Raw genomic sequence first — 27,009 nt, forward strand, 5'->3', positions numbered from 1 at the left:
GGATATGCCAGCGCATCAGGGAGGGCACTATGGGCTCTACGGGCCTGTCTACGAATACGCGGTGGCTGCGGGCCACTACTTGTGCTAGCCACCGCACCAGCTTCAACTGCACTTAGGGGACTCGCCACGTCACCAGGTCTTACTGCAGTGCTGGTTGTACTAGGTCCAGGTTGTACTAGGCCGCTGGCGCTTGCCAGGTCGCCAGAAAAATGAGCGGCACTAGTACCCACACTCTGCTCCATACGAGCACCCTGCGATTCCTGCATCTCAACAACTTCAGAATGGGGTCGGGTACGCCTGGGTCTAACAGGGACCCATCTGTCGTCGGAGCTATCTGTCAGGGAGCCGCTGCCGTCATCAGGTTCATATACTGACACTAATTCGGTCATTGTAGCTTCCCCTTCGCTATCAGATGACTCGGTCAACATAAAACTGATAAGCTCTTCATCTCTGTACGAACGTTTGGTCATTTTGGTAACTAAATTTACCCGTACAGTGATGCGACTCACAGGTAATAAAAGCACCTGGTTGTCGAAGATTATTTCAAGCGCTACCAAAAAAACTGCTAATGCTAGCAGGGATCAGGCCTGACTCTGCTAACACAGCGGTTTTGTGTCTTGTGTTTTTTTGCAAGTGACAGTAATCTATTGATTACTACACTTGCCTGGGTGAAAGGGTTAAACGCAGGTGCTGGCCGGAATCAGTGCTGATCGTGCAAACTCCGCGTTTTGGGAACCCTAAACTATGGGGGCGCTAGTATAGTTCTGATCAGATCAGATATTGATCTGTTCAAACACTATACTAGAAATGGAAGTGTATGTGCGTGCGTGCGTGTGTGGTAATCAAGGGGTTACTTCTAAACTATGCGCTGGGGATCTGGGGGGGGGGGTGGCGGGGACCCTAAACCTCCTTTGGGAAAGAAACTAGCTAGCTAGCGCAACCTCAAGTCACAATGACACTAATACAAAATACAGTAAAAACAGTATATTATGTGTGTATTAGTGCTAATGTGACAGAGGGTGTAGGGGTTAACGTGATGTGATCAGGGGGGGATCAGGGGTTTAAATCTTTATTGGAAGGGGCTGGCGGGTATCCTAAGGATAAAAGGAACGGTGGCAAGCGCTAAACCTGGTCACAAGTCACACTTATACGGGTATATAGAAAATGCTATATACTGTATACAGTGTGCGTTATGGCAGGGGGTGTAGGGGTGATCAGGAGGGGATCAGGGGATTAAATCTTTATTGGGCGGGTGGCGGGGACCCTAAACCTCCTTGGGACAGAAACTTAGTCGCCTGCGCTAATTCTGATCACAATGACACTAATACAAAAATACAAAAACACTGTATATTACGTTTGTATTAGTGCTGATGTGACAGAGGGTGTAGGGGTTAACTAGCGGTGATCAGGAGGGGATCAGGGGGGATCAGGGGCTTAAATCTTTATTAGGGGGGGGTGGTGGGTAATTCAAGTGGAAAAAGGGGGGTCGCAAGCGCTAGACCTGACCACAAATCACACTTATACGGGTATATAGCAAAATGCTATATACTGTATACGGTGTGTTATGGCAGGGGGTGTAGGGGTGATCAGGGGGGGGTCAGGGGCTTAAATCTTTATTGGGCGGGTGGCGGGGACCCTAAACCTTCTTGGGACAGAAACTTAGTCGCCTGCGCTAATTCTGATCACAATGACACTAATACAAATATACAATAACACCGTATATTGCGTTTGTATTAGTGCTGATGTGACAGAGGGTGTAGGGGTTAACTAGCGGTGATCAGGGGGGGGTCAGGGGAGATCAGGGGCTCAAATCTTTATTAGGGGGGGGTGGGGGTAATTCAAGTGGAAAAGGGGGGGTCGCAAGTGCTACACCTGTTCACAAATCACACTTATACAGGTATATAGGTAACTGCTATATGCTGTATATAGTGTGTGTTGTGTCAGGTGCTGTAGGGGTTAATCGGGGGGGCGATCGGGGGTGAAATGTGCCTATCTAACTGTGTGTGGGTGTGCTTGGTGCAGTACTCACAGTAAGATGTGCTCTCCTCTCACGCTGGATCCAAAAAGACCGTTGTGGGGGTAGGGCACATCTCCTCTAAGCCTGTGTTTACATTTCACAGGCTTAGAGGATGATCTGATTGGGCAGGACCGATCAACAGGTCCAGGCCAAAAATCATTGGCCTGGACCTGATGACTGATCGGTTCTGAACCCAATCGAGCCATCGGTGTCGGCGGGCACGCGCGGGAGCGCGCACAGGACCGGCAGGAAGTAGCGACGTAGACCTACGTCACTCTGCCTGGCCGGGGCCGACTGCCGCAGTAAATATACTGTGCGCAGTCGGCAAGTGGTTAATGGCATCCCAGTCTTAGTCCATAATATTAGTTGGCCCACCCTTTGCAGCTATAACAGCTTCAACTCTTCTGGGAAGGCTGTCCACAAGGTTTAGGAATGTTTCTATGGGAATGTTTGACCATTCTTCCAGAAAAGCATCTGTGAGGTCAGGCACTGATGTTGAATGAGAAGGTCTGGCTCGCAGTCTCTGCTCTAATTCATTCCAAAGGTGTTCTATCGGGTTGAGGTCAGGACTCTGTGCAGGCCAGTCAAGTTCCTCCACCCCAAACTCACCCATCCATGTCTTTATGGACCTTGCTTTCCTTCAACTGTCTTTGGCTGTCTTCATTGGCTGCCAGGGGATGATGTCACTCCTGTACATGCACAGTAGGTCACCACTCTGGCACACAGAGACAGTGCCGTTGATATAGGCCGAGCTGTGTATGCACAGCTCAGTTTATATTGTCAGCAAAGAAAACAAGGTGGCAGGTAGGAGTATTTATTGCAGAAGAGATGTGCAATTTCAGTCTCAAAATGTCTTGGGTAATCTGTCATTATCATGCTACCTATTCTAGTTACTCTAGGGGGGTGAGCATTTTGGTGCATAGGTCCCTTCCTTTTCAGCTTATAGATGTTAAGACTGATCCGGGGGAGAAGATATATTATTGTACATGCAATTTTTTGCTACATATGTACTGGTGGGACTTTATTTACCACCTCCTGCTGATATTGCCCTCCTATATAGTATTATGCAGCTTACAGTATGTGTTACAGTATGAGGCTTAGAATGTACTGATAATGAGGGATTTTAATTTGGCTCCATGTCCGTCCCTGGACAGACTCCACCCGTTTGCTAGATGGTCCCCTGATCTCTCACAGTGGGCCTCCACTTTTGCGTTGCTGGAAGCATGGCGTCATTTTATTCCATTGGACAGGCAGTACACTTGTCACTCCTACGTTCCGAACCCTCTCCCGCATAGATCTGGTGTTTGCTACATCTCTGATCATGCCCCTTTTATGATCACTTTGCTTTTGGGTCCTCCTGTCAGACATGGGCTGTAGAGACTGTCTGGGCACTGGATAGCAGACCCAAACATGCAAGAGGATATGCCTGAGGCTCTGTGTCAATATTGATTGGCTAATGAAGATTCCTTAGATCCTTTGATGGTATGGGCTGCCTTTAAGAGGTGGCTCAGGGGTGAATATGTATCCCTCATTGCTAAAGCTGAGAGGGAGTCTGTGCGATCTTTGGAGGAGCTAGAGGGAGACCTACACCGTAGGGAGGCTAGCTATGTTGCTGATCCTACTCCCCTGCACTATGGGTCCTGGCAGTATGCAGTGTGGGCGGTAGAGCTGCATAGAATTGAAATGACTAAGAAATCAATGCTAAATGCAGCCCAACAAATATTTGAACATGGAGACAAAAATGGTAGAATGTTGGCCTGGTTGACTCGGAGGCATCTCTCCACTAACCATACTGGTAGAACCAGAGATGAGAGGAGGGTTCCCCTGGTAGGGCCCAATGAAATTAACCACTTCAGCTCCGGAAGGATTTGCCCCATTAATGATTAGGCCATTTTTTGCGATTCGGCACTGCGTTACTTTAACAGAAAATTGAACAATTGTGATTGGCTGTACCCAAATACAATCAATGTCCTTTTTTTCCCACAAACAGAGCTTTCTTTTGGGGGTATTTGATCACTTCTGCAGTTTTTAGATTTTGTGCTATAAACAAAAAAAGAGCTAAAATCTAAAAAAAAAAATATATTTTTTTTTTACTTTCTGCTATAAAACATTCCCAATAAAAAAAAATTAAAAATCAATTTTTTTTATTAGTTTAGGCTAATTAGTATTCTGCTACATATTTTTGGTAAAAAAAAATCCCAAAAATCGTATTTTAATTGGTTTGCGCAAAAGTTAGCTTAGCTGAAACACATGATCTCTCTGTGCCTGTGTGACAGATGAGCCGTCTGGTTTGTTTACATAAGCAGGCGGCTCTTCTGTCAGTGTCTCTGAAAATTGCGGGAGGCAGACAGCGTTCGAGCCCGCTCCTCCCGCAGTCTGGCTCCCGCTGTGTCTAATCACAGTGGAAACGCGGCTCCTGCGGCGCACGCTGCCGAGACCGCATGCACATAATCAGGTATATGTATATATATCGCGTATATGCCGCAGTATATCTGCGTGGGGCGGTCGGCAAGTGGTTAATATTCGATTTCTACAGTATCTACCGTATTACATTATCACTATACTGTATTAGGGTGGACTATGAGGAATCAAGACTTCTAGCATACTTAGATGGGGTGACCTTTCCTACTCTATCCCAGGAGACTAGTGATAGGCTTGACTGGGAAATTTCTTTAGATGAGTTACAGATAGCTATAGCCCAACTGCAGCCAGGTAAGGCTCCCAGGGCTGATGAAATCCCGGTGGAGTTTTACTCCTCCTATCAGGATTTATTGGCTCCCAGACTTAGCATTGTTTTCCCAATTTTCTCTCCAGGGGTCTCCGCCTAAAACTATGTCTAAGGCGGTAATTGTGTTGGTGCCCAAACCTGGTAAGAACCCTGAGGATTATTCCTCTTATAGACCTGATTTCCTTACTTAACATGGATGCAAAGATTCTAGCTAAGATCATTGACAACCAGTTGTCACAGGTCCTGGATGAGCTCATCCATGTGCACCAGACTGGGTTTATGCCCGGTAAGGGCACCAACATTAATTTGATACGCCTCTTTCTCAACTTATCTACCACACATAACAACAGGGCACTAGAGTCATTGCCTCTTTGGATGCCGAACAGGCATTCGACTCCATTGATTGGGGATACCTCTAGGAGATAATAGGAAGATATGGATTTGGTCCTCAGTTCCTATGTTGGCTGCGTATGTTATACCGAGCTCTCACTTATCGCATCCACACTAATGGTAGGATTTCCGCAAAATTTCCCCTTTAGCGATGTACACACTAGGGGTGTCCCCTCTCTCCCTTCCTTTTTGCCTTAGCTTTGGAACCCCTGGCCATCTTGATACAGACTTCCCGACAGGTTGAGGGACTGGGTCGGCCCCCTGGAGGAAAAGGTGTTGCTTTATGCAGAAGATGCTCTTTTATATCTACATGATGCAAATTCTCCCTGCGGGCTGCCCTGGTGCTCTTTGACAAGTTTGGGCGTTACTCTGGTGTCCGTATTAACTGGTCCAAATCTATACTCTTTCCCTTAAACCCCTTGTCACAAGAAACGGCGGCGAACACTTAGTTATTGTGGGTTGATAACTTCAAGTATTTGGGCATCCACATCCAGCGTGACCTCAATCTTCATCCTGCGTTTGTACAGATACGCGACAGGTGCGCGTCATGGGGGACCTTTCAATTAAACTTACTGGGGCGTAAAAATCTTATCAAAATGGTCTTTCTCCCCAAATTTTATTATATCTTTCAAAGTTGCCCTGTGTGGACTCCAGGTCCTTTTTTTCGGGAGCTGAACCTCTGTGTTGGTATCTTTTGTATGGGCTGGATCCTCCCCACACCTGACGAAGTCTACTCTGTGTCTCCCTATAGAATGTGGAGGGTTGGCATTGCCTAAGTTCCTTGTATATTATTGGGCAGCAATATTGGTCTCTGTCCGTTGGTGGTTCGTCCGCTCTCGGGTCAATGCGGCTGTATGCTTGGAGGCGGCCCTCCTGGGCTCTCTCAATCAACTTGGGAATCTGGTATATAGGGGCCCCAGGGCCTATGCTAACCTTCTGCGTCTGACTAGGACGACTCTTCAAGTATGGGAGGCTGCTAGGAAGAGATTTCATAAGGCAAACCAATGGTCACCCTTTCAGCCACTATGGGGTAACCCTAATCTCGCACACTTTCGGTCTATTCCTGACCCTCGGGTATGTACAGACCTGGGTATAAAAGTTCCCAGAGACATAATGCTGGCAGAGGTATTATTATCTTTTAGAGACCTTTCAAATAAATTCAAATTGCCCAAATGGATGTATTTTCATTATTTTCAGTTGTGACATGCTGATCAGGCCCAGTTCCCACAGCCCATTACTTTAAAAATGGACCACATTGAGGAGCTTCTGGCGCAGGAGTCCCTAACTAAGCCTCTCTCTTCCCTCAACCGTCGTTGCTCAGTTTAGACTCTCCTAAGATGGAGAGGTTGTGGGGGGCTTGGAAGGCGGACATTCCCCCCCCCCCCCCCCCCTGGAAAGCAGGTTTGGGAGGATTGCTTTGAGGACAGCTCTAAGCTAGTTATCTCTTCTAGAGATAAACTGATAGAAACTAAACTTCTACATAGGATTTATTTTACTCTCCAGAGATTGCACAGAATATATCTTCAAAGGGACTCCATATGTTGCCAATGCCACTTGGATACTGGTACATACTTCCACATGTTCTGGAGCTGTCCCAGGGTGGCACAGTTTTGAGCTGGAGTCTTTGAAACCATTAATGGCCGTCTCCAGCTTTCCCTGGTGCAGTCTCCGAAACTAGCACTACTAGGTATACAGGAGGATGATCAGATGCCTCGATACACTAAGCTTTTAATCTCATAGCCTTTGTGCTATGCCAAGAAAGCTATTTTGCTTAAATGGAATACTGCCTCCCCTCCAACTGCAGTCATCTGGGAAAACTATGGGTATAGTTCCTTAGCAATGTATAAACTGACCTATTTGAACAGAAACTGTCCCAAGAAATTTCACAGAGTTTGGCAACCCTGGACAGCGTGAGTGGGTTATTTGTTCCTCACTAAGTTGGGGTACTCATGATTCTTGATCGACTATATATAATGCATAACTTGTCTTCTATGTGATCAATACTTGCTGAATAAAGAAGCACTGGCGAAGTATCTGTACTATAGGTGTGACCATCACTCTCCTTCTTTTTTCCCGATTGTGCATTTGCCTTTACTATGTATCATCTTGTAACCTGTTAGGACTGTACCATGCTTACTTTTGCACAATAAACTGATATTCTGACCGTGAACTAGCCTGCCTACTCCCATGTCATAATGGAACTTGAGTTCCCCTTTAATTCACTAAAATGAATTAAAAAAAAAATAACTTAATTTTATCTTGTGATATTTTTTCCTAAAAGTTTTTCTTTTTTCATAAACAGAAATATTGCTTTCATTTGGATTTAATCTGGATGCATGAGCAAGTGACTGTTGAGAACTTTCTCTTATGAATCGTTATTTTATCTCGCAATAGGCTCAACTCACTAACCTATAATGCATGCGTTACTTGCAATAATGCTTGTTATTTTCAACCTGTACATGCTTTTATGAATTGTGCTTGTCCAAAGAAATGTTTCCTAGTAGAACGTCTCTTGGCACAGTGTATGTAAGTGACTGTCTGGGGATTTATATCTACAGATGTTGCTGCGCTCATTTAGACACAGGCACACCATCCCAGGGGACAGTCCTATACTCAGCAACTCTCATGAGTCTTTCATCCAGTATACAACATAGCGTGGATTCCCTTTCTTGCATCTAGTTGCTGTGCATTATGTGTTTTCTTTTAACCACTTCTGGACTGGAAGGATTTGCCCCCTTAATGACCAGGCCCTATTTTGCGATTTGGCACTGTGATACTTTAACAGACAATTGCGCTGTGGTGCGACACTGTACCCAAATAAAATGAACGTCCTTTTTTCCCCACAAAGAGAGCCTTCTTTTGGTGGTATTTGATCACCTGTGCGATTTTTATTTTTTGTGCTATAAACAAAAAAATAGTGCCAATTTTGGAAAAAAAAAACATTTTTCACATTCTGCTATATGACACTCTCAAAAAAAAAAAAAGTAAAAATCATTAACATTTTAGGCCAATTTGTTTTCTGCTACATATTTGTGGTAAAATGGCAATAAGCGAATTTGATTGGTTTGCGCAAAGGTTATCACGTCTACTAACTACGGGAAAGATTTATGTTATTTTTATTGGTTTTTTTTTGGCTGCGATTTTTTTGCGGGACAGCGACATTGCGGCGGACAGATCAGACCCCTAACTGACATTTTTGACACTTTTGGGGGGACCATTGACATTACTACAGTAATCAGTGCTATAAATATCCACTGTTACTGTAATAATGACACTGACAGGGAAGGGGTTAACCCTGTGGGTGATCAAGGGGTTAAATGTGAGCCTAGGGGAGTGATTCTAACTGGGGGGGGCGTGGCTTCTGAAATGACCATAGAGACATGCGATCCTATATAGAAGGGTCACATGGGCTCTGTGACCATTCTAGGGGGAAAGACGGTCGGCTGTGTTTACAATAGCCGACTGTCCTTCTCAGCAGAGAGCGATCACGGGTGTCAGGCGGCAATCGGAGCTACCTGACACACGCATCGGCTTCCCCGCTGATGATCGAGGGCAGGAGCGCGCTGCTGGCGGCGTGCGCTCGCCCCCTAGCTGCCACCAAGCGAGCAACGTATCATACATTGTTTTCCCTGTACGAGCCACCCTGCCGTCGAATATATATATAGTAAGCGGTTGGCAAGTGGTTAATGACCAGGCCACTGTTTTCGATTCGGCACTGCATTAATTTAACAGAAAATTGCACGGTCGTGTGCGACACTGTACTGAAACAAAATTGATGTTCTTTTTTTCCCACAAGTAGTGCTTTATTTTAGTGGTATTTATCACCACTGCAATTTTTTTTTTTTTTTTTTTTTTTTTTTGTGCTATAAGTAAAAAAAGAGAGACAATTCTGAAAAAAATATATATTTTTTACATTCTGCTATATAACATTCCCAAAAAAAGAAAAAAAATTTAAAAAACTAAATTTTTCATCCTTTTAGGCCAATTTGTATTCTGCTACATATTTTTGGTAAAAAAAAAAAATTTTTGATTGGTTTGCGCAAAAGTTATCGCGTCTACAAACTAGGGGAAAGATTTATGTCATTTTTATTCATTTTTTTACTAGTAATGGGGGGCGATCAGCGATTTTTGACCGGACTGGGACATTGCGGCAGACAGATCGAACCCCTAACTGACATTTTTAACACTTATAGGGGGACCAGCGACATTACTACAGTAATCAGTGCTAAAAAATATGCACTGTTACTGTAATAATGACATTGGAAGGGAAGGGGTTAACCTAGGGGCGATCAAAGGGTTAAGCGTGAGCCTAGGGGAGTGTTTTCTAACTGTGGGGGGGGGGACTTGTGAAATGATCATAGAGACCAGTGATCCTATATAGAAGGATCACAGGTGCTCTGTGATCATTTCAGAAATAAGAACGATCAGCTGTGTTTACAACAGCAGACCGTCCTTCTCTCTCAGCGGGAAGTGATTGCGGGTCGGCATCCCCGTTGCCTAGTGGGGGGGGGGGGAGTGGGCGTGCTGACGGTGGCATGCCGATGGTGGTGCGCGCTTGCACCCCCAGCACCAGACGTGTGACCGACGTAGGGCTATGTCGGTTCGCGCAGGAGAGCCAGCCTGCCACAGTAAATGTGCGGTGCGCGGTCGGGAAGCAGTTAAAGTAAAACTCAAGAACAAAAATGTAAGATACTATAGATGACCAGTCCTCAGATGTGGTAGCTGCATTACTTTTTTTTTTTCTCTTAGTCTTACCTGGTGATCTTGCCATTAACACACTTATTACCACAGGATGACAACACTGCCTCACTTTACTGTGCCTATGGAGGTCTTGTATTATCACCCTAGCGCAGGAAGTGTGATAAAACTACAGAACACCTCTCTCTCTTCTCTTCTCTGTAACATAGTGGGAGGTGTTCTGTATGTAGCACCCTACAGGTAGGTGCTAGGTAAAGATATAGTGGGCCTTGGCTGCCTAACAGCAGGGCTGTGATTTGCAGAGATGTATAGTGACTAAGTAGAACTACTTCACTACTATACTTAAGTATCGAAAGGCGGTATCTGTACTTTCCTGGAGTAGAATTTTTTCTCCTACTTCCACTTTTACTTCACTACATTTTTTGAATGATTTCAATACTTCTACTCCGATATTTTTTTTTAGTGCTGCATAGTTACTCGTTACAAATATAAAAATTACCACTGCCAGAACAGTAGACGGCAGGTTTCTTGAGGCTCCGTTCATATCTAGGCGTTTTGGGGCGTTTTTGGGGAGTTTTTCTGCTCTAGGATCAGCTCTCAAAACGCCCAACAAGACAAATCCTATTCATTTTAATGGCCCCTGTTCACATCTGAGCGTTTTGACGCTGTAAGCAAAATGCCCAACGCTCAAAAAAGTACATGAGCTTCTTTTTGGGCAGATTACAGGCGTTTTCCATTGGTTTCTATTCAATCAAAAAACGCCTGCACAAAAAACGCCTGTAAATCGTGGTAAAAATCGCGGTAAAATCGCGGTAAAAAATGCGCTACGCTCAGGTGTGAATGTAGCCTCAAAAAAGTACATGAGCTTCTTTTTGGGCAGATTACAGGCGTTTTCCATTGGTTTCTATTCAATCTAAAAACGCCTGCACAAAAAACACCTGTAAAATCGCTGCAAAAATCGTGGTAAAAAACGCGCGAAAACGCTACGCTCAGGTGTGAATGTAGCCTTATTTTCGGATGCGCTGATAATACACATGTTTTGAGCTTCGGCTACATTCACACCTGAGCGTAGCGTTTTCGTGCGTTTTTTACCGCGATTTTACCGCGATTTTTACTGCGATTTACAGGCGTTTTTTGATTGAATAGAAACCAATGGAAAACGCCTGTAATCTGCCCAAAAAGAAGCTCATGTACTTTTTTGAGCGTTGGGCGTTTTGCTTACAGCGTCAAAACGCTCAGATGTGAACAGGGGCCATTGAAATGAATAGGATTTGTCTTGTTGGGCGTTTTGAGAGCTGATCCTAGAGCAGAAAAACTCCCCAAAAACGCCCCAAAACGCCTACATGTGAACGGAGCCTAAATGCTACTGTATGTATAAATGCTGCATTTGAAATAATAAAAAACAATATGATGTTCAAACTTTTGACTTCTTTCTTTAATAACTACATAACACAGTACTTGTACTTTTACTTTCAGTACTTGAGTAGCAATTTTTTTTTTCAAAACTTTTGGTACTTTTACTTTCAGTACTTGAGTAGCAAAATTTTTAAAAAAACTACTTGCAATACTTAAGTACAAAAAATGTTGAATACTTTAGTACTTCTACTCAAGTCACTTTTTGATCGAGCACTTCCACTTCTACTCAAGTCACTTTTTGATCGAGCAGAGAGAGGGGGGTCCAGTCCCAGGAAAGCCTACACAGGTCGTGAGTACTGAGGATTGCCCCTGGAGGTCTGCCTGAAGTTAGAGGGGACCACTCCGGAGGAGGTTCTAGGACCAGTGCCAGCTAGCTGAAAGGGGTTACCTAGGTTGAGGACCCTGAAGGTATAGTGGTACATAGTTAGTGAATCCCGAAGAATTCAAGGTTAAAGGGGGCACCTGCAGTTGGGCCCTGAATTGTACAGAGTGTGACAGTTAACAGTTGCAGCTTTACAGACAGGGCCGGTTTTAGACAAAGTGTGGCCCTGGGCAAACCTAAAAGTGGGGCCCCAGGGCCGGACTGGGAATGAAAACCAGCCCTGGAAAAAATGACATACCTGCCCCATAGCATTGCGTCATTATACCAGCGCAACGTCATTTTCAGCGCAACGTCCCTCCCCCTAATACAATGCTGATCCCCCTCTACCTAATTCAATGCTGATCCCCCCTCCCCCTAATACAATGCTGACCCCCCCCTCCCCCTAATACAATGCTGTTTCCCCCCTATCCCTAATACAATACAGACCCCTCAGTAAGCCCCCCTCCCAGTACAGACCCCCCAGCAAGCCCCCCTCCCAGTACAGACCCCTCAGCAAGCCCCCCTCCCAGAACAGACCCCTCAGCAAGCCCCCCTCCCAGTACAGACCCCTCAGCAAGCCCCCCTCCCAGTACAGACCCCTCAGCAAGCCCCCCTCTCAGTACAGACCCTCCAGTAAGCCCCCCTCCCAGTACAGACCCCCTCCCAGTACAGACCCCTCAGTAAGCCCCCCTACCAGTACAGACTCCTCAGTAAGCCCCCCTCCCAGTATAGACCCCCAGTAAGCCCCCCTCCCAGTACAGACCCCTCAGTAACCCCCCTCCCAGTACAGACCCCTCAGCAAGCCCCCCTCCCAGTACAGACCCCCCAGTAAGCCCCCCGCCCAGTACAGACCCCCTCCCAGTACAGACCCCTCAGCAAGCCCCCCTCCCAGCACAGACCCCTCAGCAAGCCCCCCTCTCAGTACAGACCCCTCAGTAAGCCCCCCTCCCAGTACAGACCCCTTAGTAAGCCCCCCTTCCAGGACAGGCCCTCCGGCAGCCCCCCTCCCAGTACAGACCCCTCAGTCAGCCCCCCTCCCAGTACAGACCCCTCAGTAAGCCCCCCTCCCAGTACAGACCCCTTAGTAAGCCCCCCTCCCAGGACAGGCCCTCCGGCAGCCTCCCTCCAGTACAGACCCCTCAGTCAGCCCCCCTCCCAGTATAGACCCCCAGTAAGCCCCCCTCCCAGTACAGACCCCTCAGTAAGCCCCCCTCCCAGTACAGACCCCTCAGTAAGCCCCCCTCCCAGTACAGACCCCTTAGTAAGCCCCCCTCCCAGTATAGACCCCCAGTAAGCCCCCCTCCCAGTACAGACCCCTCAGTAAGCCCCCCTCCCAGTACAGACCCCCCAGCAAGCCCCCCGCCCAGTACAGACCCCCTCCCAGTACAGACCCCTCAGCAAGCCCCCCTCCCAGTACAGACCCCTCAGCAAGCCCCCCTCCCAGTACAGACCCCTCAGCAAGCCCCCCTCTCAGTACAGACCCCTCAGTAAGCCTCCCTCTCAGTACAGACCCCTCAGCAAGCCCCCCTCCCAGTACAGACCCCTCAGCAAGCCCCCCTCCCAGTACAGACCCCTCAGCAAGCCCCCCTCTCAGTACAGACCCCTCAGTAAGCCTCCCTCTCAGTACAGACCCCTCAGTAAGCCCCCCTCCCAGGACAGGCCCTCAGTCAGCCCCCCTCCCAGTACAGACCCCTCAGTCAGCCCCCCTCCCAGTACAGACCCCTCAGTCAGCCCCCTCCCAGTACAGACCCCTCAGTAAGCCCCCCTCCCAGTACAGACCCCTCAGTAAGACCCCCTCCCAGTATAGACCCCCAGTAAGCCCCCCTACCAGTATAGACCCCCCCAGTAAGCCCCCTCCCAGTACAGACCCCTCAGTAAGCCCCCTCCCAGTACAGACCCCTTAGTAAGCCCCCCTCCCAGTACAGACCCCTTAGTAAGCCCCCCTACCAGTACAGACCCCCTCAGTAAGCTCCCCTCCCAGTATAGACCCCCAGTAAGCCCCCCTCCCAGTACAGACCCCTCAGCAAGCCCCCCTCTCAGTACAGACCCCCAGTAAGCCCCCCGCCCAGTACAGACCCCCCTCCCAGTACAGACCCCTCAGCAAGCACCCCTCCCAGTACAGACCCCTCAGCAAGCCCCCCTCCCAGTACAGACCCCTCAGCAAGCCCCCCTCCCAGTACAGACCCCTCAGTAAGCCCCCCTCCCAGTACAGACCCCCCAGCAAGCCCCCCGCCCAGTACAGACCCCCTCCCAGTACAGACCCCTCAGCAAGCCCCCCTCCCAGTACAGACCCCTCAGCAAGCCCCCCTCCCAGTACAGACCCCATAGTAAGCCCCCCTCCCAGTACAGACAGACCCCTCAGTAAGCCCCCCTCCCAGTACAGACCCCCCAGTAAGCCCCCCTCCCAGTAAGCCCCCCTCCCAGTACAGACCCCCCAGTAAGCCCCCCTCCCACTACAGACCCCTTAATAAGCCCCTCCCAGTACAGACCCCTTAATAAGCCCCTCCCAGTACAGACCCCTTAGTAAGCCTTTCCCAGTACAGTCTACAGACCCCCTTAGTAAGCCCCCCTCCCAGTACAGACAGACCCTTCAGTAAGCCCCCCTCCCAGTAGAGACCCCCAGTAAGCCCCCTCCCACTACAGACCCCTTAGTAAGCCCCTCCTAGTACAGAACCCTTAGTAAGCCCCTCCCAGTACAGACAGACCCCTCAGTAAGCCCCCTCACCTGCGATCACATCACATGCTGGCGCGTGACGTATCGTCTGTGTCACAGGAGGAGGGATCATCTTGTCGGCGCAGTGACAGACATTCTTCAGCAGCCGCCACAGCCAGTCAGCTCGCCTCACGCATGATGCACCAGCACCGCCAGCGATCCGCCGCGCAGGGGCAGCCGCCTCGTGACGTCACGCCGCTCACAACGGCTGAGGTAGAAGATACGGAGCCCAGCGGGGGGAGGGGGCGGGGCAGCAACCATCATCAGCGGCGACCGACGAGCGGCCCCAATCATTGCAGCGGCGATCAATGCTTAAAGCGGCGCTGCGGGCGGACTTGTCTTAAAGCGGCCAGTCCGGCCCTGGAGCCCGCTGCTGACAGTGACACGGGGCCCCTGGATATTCGGGGGCCCTGGGCAGTTGCCCAGGTTGCCCACCCCTAACGCCGGCCCTGTTTACAGAACCCTACAATGTACTACCTTAAGCCAGTGCAAGGCAGGAGGGGAGTATTCAGTGACTTTGCAGTACCGCAGTGTCAGTAATTCTACAATTTACAGTCTTGGGTCTTCTTGATTTATTGTCGAGGATCCAGCAATTCTATCAAGCTACAGTGTGTTCTCAGTGTTAGTGAGCGTTGGCTGGCGTCGGCTGGCGTCAAGGAAGCGCCAACGGGCATTTTTCAAGGATTAAGTCCCAAGTGTAATTAGTTAAGCCTAAAGGAGTATCCCACTCATTCCCTTCTCCCATCCCCCTTCTCTGCAATAAAAACCCCAAAACCAAGATGCCGGAGTCGTCCATGTCTCAGTTCTCACACCCAGGGTCGCAGCTCACATGGGCTGGAGAGGTAACTGGTAACAATGGCAGACCCACATCAGGCCACAGACCTGGAAAACCTGCTACATGTATTTGACACAGAGAACTGGAAACAACGTATAACTGATGAGAGCAGAGCACAGGCAAAGAGCACAGGAAGCTAACAGCTCCTGGGATTTCTGCCAGGATTAATGGGTATTTTCGACTTACCGAACAAATACAACAAAACACTTTTAGTGATATACTTAAAAGGGAGCAAATTATAGAAGTTCATTGTTAAAGCTGTATTAAATCTAAAACAGAAATACATGTGTGTGTCCAGCAGGTAATCGCTAGCTCTGCGGACAGCCACGGATAGCTAGTGGCTCACAGGTAGAAAAAGAAAACTGCAGGAATCAGCTTCCTGCCACTGTTATTCACGCCAGTGCTAGATGCCCTTTGCATGTAGCCTAAGGCCTCATTTACATGGAGCATGCTAAAGCGTATGTCTGTGGCCATGTTTACCCACACGGGGATGCACAGGTGTTTCATGTACCCCCGTGCAGGCAGTCCCATTGATGTCAATTGGGACCCAGTGGCTGTATAGACATAGCTGCTGCTCCTAATTTGATATTCACGTGGGTGCAGGTGTGTGTGCCCGAATGCACAATGTGTAAGTTCAGAACACACACCTGCACCCACACAGATGTCAAGTTGGAAGCATTGTATAAGTCTGTGCAGCCACTTTACGTCCCAATTGACATCAATTGGACTGGCTGCATAGGGATGCACAGAACCCCTGAGCATTCCTGTGTGGGTAAACATGGCCCTCCATATGCTTTAGTAAGCCCATGTGAACGAGGCTTAAGTATTACACCATTGCACTTCTAATAATAAACATGTCATACTTATGTGCTCTGTGTAATGGTTTTGCACAGAGAAGCCCCAATCTTCCTCTTCTGTGATTCCCCCGCCAGCACTCCTTGCTCCTCCCCCCCCCCTACCAAGTGCCCCCATAGCAAGCTGCCTGCTTGGAGGGCTCTCCCACAGGCTTCATCCCAAGGTGCGCTCTGTGTGTCACACATAGCACTGCTCAGCCTAACCCCCACGCCAATGGCTTGATCTCCAGTAAGAAGAGAGAGAGCCGCTGCTATAAGGTACAGCGCTTTACATCATAGAGCCGCTGCTCTCAGGTAGAGTTCCCCTTTACATCACAATCCACAGAGTTATCCTTTACATCAGGGTCTGCAAGGTCCCCCCTTACAGTGTAAGGGGATCCTCTGTGGACCCTGATGTAAAGGAGAACTCTAATGTAAGGGGGTCTCTCGTTACCTTAGCCCACCCCCCCTTACATCAGAGTCTGCAGGATTCCCCCTTAAATCACCATCCACAGCATTTCACTTTACATCAGTTCCCATTTACTGTAGATCAGGGTCTGTAGCATTGGTCTTTACATCAGAGTTCATCTTTGCATCACGGTTCGCAGAGTTCCACCTTGCACTGTAAGGGGGAATCCTGCAGACTCTGATGTAAAGGGGAACTTTGATTAAATGGGGGACGCCAGCAACTCTGATGTGGTCTCTGGTAACCACAGACCAGTTTCCACAGAGTGAATACACTTAGGTAAGGGGGGGGGGGTCACTGATATAAGAGGGAAACCTTATCAGTGCCCCTCCTTACCTTAGTGTATTTACCCCCTCTTACTTTAGTGACCCCTCCCCCACAGACTGTGGCCTGACTGGAGCTGTCACTGACCTCCTCCATGAGAATGCTCGGGTGCGGGGCAGTGGGGGCAACGGGGGCAGGCTCAGTCAGATGGTCCTTCGGCTCCTTTGCTTTGATCCTCTTCTCTTGTCCCACCATCCCACGCTCCTGCTCCCCCTCCTTTCTCTATAATTCATAAAAAGGGGGCATGCGCACTTGCTCGAGCTTGGCTGACTTTGAAATTGCGCATGCACAGTTCTGAAGCTAGCTTGTGGTTGTCTGTTTTATGGGCAGCCATTGCCATTCCAAGACAGGATAAAAATCTGATGAATTTTTACAAACTGTCTGTAAATTTACAGGCAATTGACAACCATGATGCCAATGCCTGATCCTCCACCCTTGGGTGACTAAACTCGCAATTCACTGTCTGTGATAGAAGTCTTCTGCTTCCCTCCATTCTCTCTTCTGCCTCTGAGTGAGTGAGCACACCAAGGTAAGGGAGACAGATGTAAGGGGCGCTCTGTGGACTTTGAAGTAGGGGGCGATTTGGGAACCATGATTTTTATTTTATTTTTTATTTATTCTTTGTTTGATTTTCCCTATACAATATATTCTTATATTTAAACATTCATATACAAAAGGCAACATATATAATAATTATTATAACCTTCCCTTCTAACCCTCTCCCCTGCCCCCCCCCCCCTCCCTTTCATCATCTAAAATCCTTACTACTTTCTTTTCCTCCTCTCATCTGGACCTCCTTCCCTTCCTAATATCTCTATCTTTCCATATATCCTGAACTGTCTTCGTTTCTTCGAACTCTTCCTTTCCATATGTTAACAAATTTCTCTCTTTGAACATCTCCTTGGCTACATTGTTGTTCCATTTTGTATATATATTCAGTCCTTATGCACTTAAGCCCCAGGCCTATTTCGGACACTTTCTTTTTACAAGTTAAAATCAGTATTTTTTCCTAGAAAACTACTTAGAACCCCCAAACATTATATATATTTTTTTTAGAATAGACTCTGGAGAATAAAATGGCAGTCATTGCAATATTTTTTGTCACGCTGTATTTGCTCAGCGGTCTTTAAAACGCCATTTATTTGGAAAAATTTTCGAAAAATCACATTTCACTGCATTTTAAAAAACTAAACAGTAAAGTTAGCCCATTTTTTGGTATATTGTGAAAGATGATGTCACGCCAAGTAAATAGATACCCAACATGTTACAGTTTAAAATTGCGCACACCCGTGGAATGGCTACGGTCAATAGAAATCTCAATAGGCGACGCTTTAAAAATTTTTAACGGTTACCAGTTTAGAGTTGGAGTGTAGCTCTTCTTTTAAATTACTGCTCACGCTCTGGCGATCGCGGCGATACCTCACATGTGTGGTTTGAACAGTGATTTTATTCGCGGCTCGACTTCCATATATGTTTTCTTTCGTGCGCGAACTAACGGCGAGGTAGGCGGCTAAAAATTTTTTTGGCTTTTTTTTCCTATTTATTTATTTATTTTTTTAACTTTATCACAGGTTTTTAAAAAAAAAAAAATTCTGATCACTTTGATTGCTGTCACAAGCAATGTAAACATCCCTTGTGACAGCAATATGCAGTGACAGGTACTCTTTATGGAGGGATCGAGGGTCTAAAAGACCCTCGACCCCTCCACTCCACTTCCCTGTATGCAAAACGCAGAAAACTGCATTTTTTAATACACTCGTTTTTTGAATCTGCCGCCTTTAGCAGCAGAGTAACCCGGACGTGACGTCATGGACGTCGCCTCCGGGTTACATCATTGGAGACCCGATCGAAGCCGCATCCGGCTTAGAACGGGACTCCATCCAGACGTGCCGGCTGGGTGCTCGGGTCTCCTGGTGTGACGGGAGACCCGGGCAAAGCCGCGGAAGGCGGCGGGAGGGGGGGGGGCGTCCCTTCCCGCTCGCCGGGGTAACAATCGAGCGGCTCCTGAGCCACATCGGTCATTACCGCCGGAAAGCTGACCGCCGGCTCTAAACTACGGTACCAGCTAGAGGCATCACCCTGGTATAACCCCGCAAATCTGCCGACATAAATATACGTTACTTTACGGTAAGTGATTATAAACCAGTCCCTTAAAGTAGGGTTTTCCACCTCTAGCCATTTTTTGGGGATTGTTCCTTTTAATGCATTCAAGAGATATGGTACTAACGTACTCTTATATTGTTTTAATGGACTTTCTGTATTATGAAACAGGCAAAGCCAAGGATCATCGGCGATCTCCTCCCCTGTAATCTCCCTTATATATTGTCGTACTTTCTGCCAAAAAATTTGTATATTTGGACATTCCCACCAGATATGGGCCATCGTACCCTTTATTTTACATTCCCTCCAACATTCTGTGCTCTAGCTGGGGTTATATACCACCTTGCTATACATTTATAATTCATTTCTCTCATATTATTATCTCTGGCCAAGGTATAAACGGCTGTCAGAATCTTGTCTATTTGTTGCTTTCCCAGGGGGTTTCCCAACTTCTTTTCCCAATAATAAATAAATAAATGTAATAAATGGTGGCTTCTCCAGCCCCCCCCCCCCCCCCACTACGCAAGAATCTTATAAATTTGAGAGTTATGTTTTGAAGCTATCTGGGCACTGCACAAATGCTCCAATGGGAGATATTCATCCTCTGCTCTAATTGGTTAGGGTAAAGATGTCACGAAATGCTTTAGCTGTAGATACCGCCATTCATATGCTATTATTAAATCGTTTTTGTGTTTCAATCCCTGATAAGTGCACATTTCCCCTTTTTTCATTATATCTTTTATTTGTGCATTTTTATCCCTGATCAAATTCCCAAATTACATTTTATTCCCAGGTGAAAAATATTTTGTCCCTGTGAGTGCAATTAACGGTGAATTGTATTCCCAGTTAGATTGTTTATATATCTCATCCCATATTTTAAATACATTGCTGGTTATTTCATGTGTATTTACATCTAACATTCTAAACTTTCGTGGAACCCATATATTATTACCCAACCGTGTCCTACTAAGGGAATTTTCCAATATTACCCATCTTTTATCACTCTTATTCTTTGTCCATTTTATCATTCTTGTCAACATTACAGCTTTATAATATCTTCTAAAATCTGGTGCAGCTAATCCCTCATGTCATTTATCCCTGGCTAGAACCATATTCTTGGTTTCTTATTTTGCCAGATAAAATGCAATATTGTTGTTTCCAATATCTTAAAATAATTCTGGGGTATAGAGATTGGTAGCATTTGAAAAGTATATAACATTTGTCAGGGTCCGGACTGGCGGCAGATGACTGCACTAGAGGTGGATCCTCTGTGTCAGTGAGGGATTGGCGTGGACCGTACTAGAGAAGTTACTACCGGTTTTCACCAGAGCCCGCCGCAAGGCAGGATGGACTTGCTGCGGCGGTAGCAACCAGGTCGTGTCCCCCCGGTAACGGCTCAACCTCACTGGCAGCTGATACAGGCGTGGTACAATAGGACAAGGCAAAGGCAAGGTCAGACCTAGCAGAAGGTCAGGGCAGGTGGCAAAAGTTCGAAGTCAGAGGTCAACGGCAGAAGGTCAGATACACAGGCAAGGCAAACACAAATCGCTTTCTCATGGCACTAAGGCAACAAGATCCGGCAAGGACAGGAAGGGGGAGTGGGTTTATATAAGAAACAGGAAACAGGTCACAGGAAACAGGTCACAGGAAACAGGTCACAGGAAACAGGAAACAGGAAGGGAGGTTGGACCAGGCACCAATTACTGGTGCACAGGCCCCTTAAATTTCAAACAACCGGCGCGCGCGCGCGCCCTATGGTGCAGGGGCGCACGCGCCGGGAACCACGTGAGCGGGGAGCGGAGGAGGGAGCCGGAGCGAGCACAGGTGAGTGGATCTGGAACGAACGCCGCGAGCGCTCCGGTCCAGAAGCAGGGACCGGAGCGCTCAGCGTTACAACATTTTTGGCAAAATCGTCATTTGAATCAAATTTATTCGTCCTATCCATGAAATTGGTCTTGTTGACATTTTCCAGATTTCAGTTTTAATCTAATTGAGTAATGGGATATCCTTTTCTGTTTATAAGTTTTTTTTAATGATAGTGTTAGCTTTATCCCAAGATAGTTCAGCTAAATAAATAGATAAATAGATAGATAAATAGATAGGTTTCCCTCCAGCTAAATTGGAATTCTTTACACAAAATTAGTTCATCGTTCTTATTTAATTTAATATTAAATATTTCCACTTCCCATAAAATTGGAAATTTTGAATATTAAATTAAATAAGAACGATGAACTAATTTTGTGTAAAGAATTCCTGTTCAGCTGGAGGGAAACATATTTGAACTATCTTGGGGTAATGTTGGCAACGCTGATGTAAGTGGGGCTTCGGTGAGCAGAAAACCAATTACATCAGGGTTCCCCTTTACACCAGAGTCCTCAGCGTTCAGTGCCGTATACCACTAAAGTGTTCGAAAAATTTACCTATAACAACTTTTTAAAAAATAATGTTCTTTAGCGAGGAAAATACATTTCAAACTAATAGTTATGCTACCAAAACGAGCGTGTGCTGTAAATTGCCTCCAGCGTTGTTCCTGTTTCTTCTTGCTGGAGGCTGCCATTATGCTGAAGCCCAGAGCCCCTTAACATAAGTAAAATATAAAGGGAAACTAAAACCATTGATTTAACTCTTTTAAAAAACAGTTAGATTCCTGGAGTGCTGGGAATGCTAACTGTTTAATTTTCATGTGTCCTCAACCAAACTGTCAAACCGTCAAATAGCTGGAGTCATAACTGATCACATGTGCAGCACCATGGCAGTTGCAGATTAAACAGAAGCCACTTCCTTGGCTCTAAAGGATAGGAGGGTTTAATTTTGCTTTAAAGCGGTGTTCCAGCCTCCCCCCTCCCCCTCCAAAAATTAAAGTCAGCAGCTATACATACTGTAGCTGCTGACTTTTAATATTAGGACTAGGGATGCACCGAAATGAAAATTCTGGACCGAAACCGAAACCGAAAATGCAGGAAGCCCTTGGCCGAAAACCGAAACCGAAAATGACTTTTTCCCCCCAAATTATTTTAAAATAGATAGAACAGGGGCATACGACAGAAACAGGCAGCGATGTACACCTGTAGCTAGTATGCAGTATATGTACTGTGATGGGTTGGCAAGAGGTTAATTTAATTACCAATGATATTTGTATTATGCAGCATGAGGGGGTTAATGTATTGCCACTGCTGGTCACTGATGCATTAGTGACCGACCAGTGGCAGTTAATTAACCCCTTTGTGCTGCATTAGTACAACCAGTATCAGTGTTAATTAACACTGGTTGCACTGATACTGGTTGCACTAATGCAGCACAAAGGGGTTAATTAAGTGCCACTGGTCGGTCACTAATGCATCAGTGACCAGCAGTGACAATACATTAGCCCCCTCATGCTTCATAATACAAATACCATTGGTAACCTCACCTCAGCCCCCCCACCTCAATGATGCAATGTCCTTACTTGTCAGCACCTCTCTGCTCCTCCCGTCCCCTTCCTTTCAAAAATGCCGCCTCCCGGTGATGTCACTACTACGGCTCTGTGTATGTCACCAGGACAGAAAGTCAGGGAAATTTCCCCAACAGTAATAAGGTTTTAAAACAAGGTGTGAATATAGCTCTGAGGGGCATCCTAATCACACTAGCAGCGCTCCAATGAATTCTTAAGGAGAATCGTATACAACCACTACAATACATATATAAAATACATTCAGTATTTTATATATGTATTGTAGTGGTCGTATACGATTCTCCTTAAGAATTCATTGGAGCGCTGTTAGTGTGATTAGGATGCCCCTCAGAGCTATATTCACACCTTGTTTTAAATTTATTCTATTTATAGCAGCTGCTATCTTATTTGTCAGCTTTAAGCTAGCGCTGGGTGAGTGGGCAGTTTTTTAATTACTTACTCCTTTTTGTACAAGTAATAAGGTTTTGTTGGAGTAAGGCTTTAACATACAGTGCCTTTTTCACAGATTTGATGTATGTTACAAAGTGTATACAATGTGTATCTGCAGTCAAATCTTAACAAGAGAGAGAGACTGTTACAAAGTGTTTCTGAGAGAGAGAGAGAGAATGTTACGTTTTGACTGCAGAAACACTTTGTAACATTCCATTTCAGAGAGAGAGAGAGACTGACTCTAGGCTGTGATTTATAATCCGTTCTAACTAGACGCTACAGCAGCAGACATCCACATTACCTTCTTCTACAGCGAACGGCACATGGAAGGGAGGAGGAGGGTGCAACGATTCAGCATTAGGCGCGGAGGAGGATAAGATCCTTTGCATTATAAGTCCCTCTCCCCCGAGCCGTCTAGCGACCACTGTAGCTCACAATGAAGCCCCAGTGTAACCAGCATAGGATCGCAGCAGTCAGCAGCACACATACCCGCAAATGACAGGGAAGTGAAGGACTCACTTTTAACTGATATCAGCATACATTTTCGGCATCCTTAACCCCCTATCGGCCGAAATTGGATACTCACATTTTCGGCCGAAATTATCGGTGGCCGAAATTTCGGTGCACCTCTAATTAGGACACTTACCTGTTCTGGAGTCCAGCAATGTCGGCACTGCAGCCCATGTTTCCATCGGCTGTCAGGTGCTGCCGTCCCCATTGTCACAGATCAGCAGAAAGGGCAAAAGAACTGCTTCGGTGATAAGGTAATCCCAACCATCCAAATAAGGTGCAGCAAGGATCCGCAGTCCAGACAACCGTAATGTATAGAGAGAAATAGCCGCACTCCAACTTAAAGGTGAAAAAATATAAAATCTGTTTTATTCGTATCCAAAAGATAAAATCAATTCAAAGTATATCTATAATACAGTCAGAGACAAGAGATGAACGCATAGTAGTTGACGCGTTTCACGGATAAACGTCCGCTTAGTCGTAACCATTTACGACTAAGCGGACGTTTATCTGTGAAACGCGTCAACTACTATCCGTTCATCTCTTGTCTCTGACTGTATTATGGATATACTTTGAATTGATTTTATCTTTTGGATACGAATAAAACAGATTTTATATTTTTCACCTTCAATTTGGAGTGCGGCTATTTCTCTCTATACATTACTGCCGCCGCCATTGCTGTGAGGGAACCCGGCGGTGAAGCCTTGCAGCTTCACGGGCAGGTCCCTAATGCGCATGCGCAAAGTGCGCTGTGCATTCGGATTGGCTCGGTGGCGGGGAAAGGAGGAGGGGGCCAAACTTCCGAGGGACAACGCTTCTGCGCCGTCTCCCGGAAGTGGGGAAGGGTACCTGTCAAAAACAGGTACCCTTCCCCCCTCCCGCCTTAAAGGTGCCAAATGTGGCACTGGAGGGGGGGGGAAGCAAATGTGCAGAAGTTCCACTTTTGGGTGGAACTCCGCTTTAAGGCTGTAAGCAGATTGGCGTCTACAAACTCAACAGTGCCACAAAATGCCTAAAAATGGAAAGCAACTGAGCATGTGCACAGAAGAGTGAGACGGTGTATTACTGAATTTTACACAGTATAGGTACCTATTTTTAACCACCTCCCACCCGGGCCATTGTAAATATATGGCCGGGTGGGAGTCTCCTCCTTCTGATCGGACGTTCCGGAACGTCCTTCAGAAGGAGAGAGATCGCGCCGCCGCGGGCACGCGCAGTGGCGCGATCTCAATGTGTCTGTGTCCCTCGGACACAGAGCAACATCATTCGGCAGGAGGGCCCTGTGATTGGCCCTCCTGATCACATGACGGCTGTGTCCAATCACAGCCGTCATGTAATGTAAATAGAGCCGCTGTAACGGCTTCGATCTCTTCTCCTCCTGACAGATCCTGTCAGTGAGGAGAAGAGGGATGATCGGTGCTGCAGCGGGGGTGATCAGTGAGTATTTCTAATTACTCACTGATCACAGGGGGGGTCTGTGCTGGTAATCAGAACATTGATTACCAGTGCAGCCCTGGGGGGGGGGGGGGGTGCCACTAAGCCACCAGGGATGCCCACCCATGACCACCAGGGATGCCCACCATGGCCACCAGGGATGGCAAACAGGGCTCAGAGAGCCCCCCAGTGCCCTCCCTATCAGTGCTGCCCACCAATGCCATCTATCAGTGCTGCCCACCAGTGCCGTTATTGCCATCTATCAGTCCCGCCCACCAGTGCCCATTATTGCCCACCAGTGCTGCCTATCAGTGCCCATCAGTGCCCCCCATCAGTGCCGATCAGTGCCACCCATCAGGGCCGAACATTGCCACCCAACAGTGCCACCTATCAGTGCCCATCAGCGCTGCCTATCAGTGCCCACCAATGCTGCATATCAGTGCTATCTATCAGTGCCACATATCAGTGCCCATCAGTGCTGCATATCAGTGCTACCTATCAGTGCCCATCAGTGCTGCATATCAGTGCCACCCCATCAGTGCCACCCCATCAGTGCCACCCCATCAGTGTCTCCTCATCAGTGCCTGTCAGTGCGGCATCATCAGTGCTCATCAGTGCAGGAAAAAACATATCTATTTACAAAATTTTATAACCTAAACAAAAAAACTTTTTTTTTTTTCAAACTTTTCAGTCTTTTTTTATTTGTGCACCTAAAAAGAAAAAACCTGACGGTGATCAAATACCACCAAAAGAAAGCTCTATTTGTGGGAAAAAATGACACAAATTTGGTTTAGGTACAATGTTGCATGACCGCGCAATTGTCATTCAAATTGCAACAGCGCTAAAAGCTGAAAATTGGTCTGGGAAGGAAGGGGGTTTAAGTGCCCAGTATTGAGGTGGTTAATGTTTTCCATAGCTACACCTGCAAAAGGGACCAGCCTGAAGTGATCTAGCAGGACTTAAAGGATAAATTCACTTTTTGGAAACAAATAATAAATGCACATTTTTTTGCAGGTTTAAAATTGTTTATTTAGCTATTTATTTTTGAGCCTGTAAAGCATTGCACTTACATATTAACAAAGATCGCTGGTGACATGCAGGTCTTCGCAGATATGCCAATATATCTGTGTGGCTGTACGGGCAAGCAGATACAATCTGACAGGAAGGGAGAATCAACTACCACAGTGCTCTACAGCGCTGTAGTTGTTAATTGAAAACTACAAGCTGACAGCTACAAAGGCTGCTGGACCTTGTAGTTTCCCATGCACAGAGTCCTGTAAATCAGTGACGTGGTCTGGCGGGCGGAGTCCCACTCCGCCACATTTGTTTAAATTTGAGACAGCTAGTGCGGAGGGAGAAGTCCCCTGCTAGCTGTCACTCGGGGATCAGGGAGGTGCTGGGGCTGGTCAGTTCGTAACATGTTACATGTTACACCCTGAATATGGGTGTAACATATTATGAAAGAAGAACTTATCTTCAATTTTCTGACTAAAGTTCCACTTTAATCACTTGCCGACCCTGACTTTTTCTGACATTTGTTGTTTACAAGTAAAAATCAGTATTTTTTTGCTAGAAAATTATTTAGAGCCCCCAAACATTATATATATATATATTTTTAGCAGAGACCCTACAGAATAAAATGGCAGTCATTTTAAAATTTGATGTCACACTGTATTTGCACAGCGGTCTTTCAAACACGATTTTTTGGGGAAAAATACACTTTCATTCAATTAAAAAAAAAAAAAAAAAACAGTAAAATTATCCTAATTTGTTTTTATATATTCTGAAAGATGATGTTATGCTGAGTAAATAGATACCTAACATGTCATGCTTTAAAATTGCACATTCCCCTGGAATTGCAACAAACTACGGTGCTTAAAAATCTCTGTAGGCGACGCTTACCTGTTTAGTGTTACTGAAGAGGTCTAGTGCTAGAATTATTGCCTAGTGCTAGAATTATTAGTGCTAGAATTATTGCCTAGTGCTAGAATTATTAGTGCTAGAATTATTAGTGCTAGAATTATTGCCTAGTGCTAGAATTATTAGTGCTAGAATTATTGCCTAGTGCTAGAATTATTAGTGCTAGAATTATTGCCTAGTGCTAGAATTATTAGTGCTAGAATTATTGCCTAGTGCTAGAATTATTAGTGCTAGAATTATTGCTCTTGCACCTCCCATGTGTGGTTTGAACACCATTTACATATGCAGGTGCGACTTACGTATGCTTTCACTTCTGCGATTGATGGGGCGCTTTCATTTTTTTTTTTTTTCATTTATTTTACTTTTTATTTTTAAAAGCAAAAA

The 27,009-nt window shown here is 46.4% G+C and overlaps 1 protein-coding gene across 1 annotated transcript in view; it reads left to right on the forward strand.

The window, feature by feature from the left end:
- Window positions 1-4,937: 4,937 nt before the first annotated feature.
- The window catches only part of CABIN1 (calcineurin binding protein 1), a gene marked incomplete at its 5' end in the record, with an annotated part of 455,669 nt that continues 433,597 nt past the window's right edge, over window positions 4,938-27,009 (forward strand). The window contains one exon of the mRNA XM_082243930.1: window positions 4,938-5,031. Within this exon, the coding sequence (XP_082100056.1) occupies window positions 4,938-5,031 (94 nt within the window). The remainder of the gene's footprint in view (window positions 5,032-27,009) is intronic.

The sequence above is a fragment of the Pelophylax lessonae genome (assembly GCF_965119305.1).
Source record: "Pelophylax lessonae genome assembly, chromosome: 1".
In the NCBI taxonomy this organism is placed as follows: domain Eukaryota; kingdom Metazoa; phylum Chordata; class Amphibia; order Anura; family Ranidae; genus Pelophylax; species Pelophylax lessonae.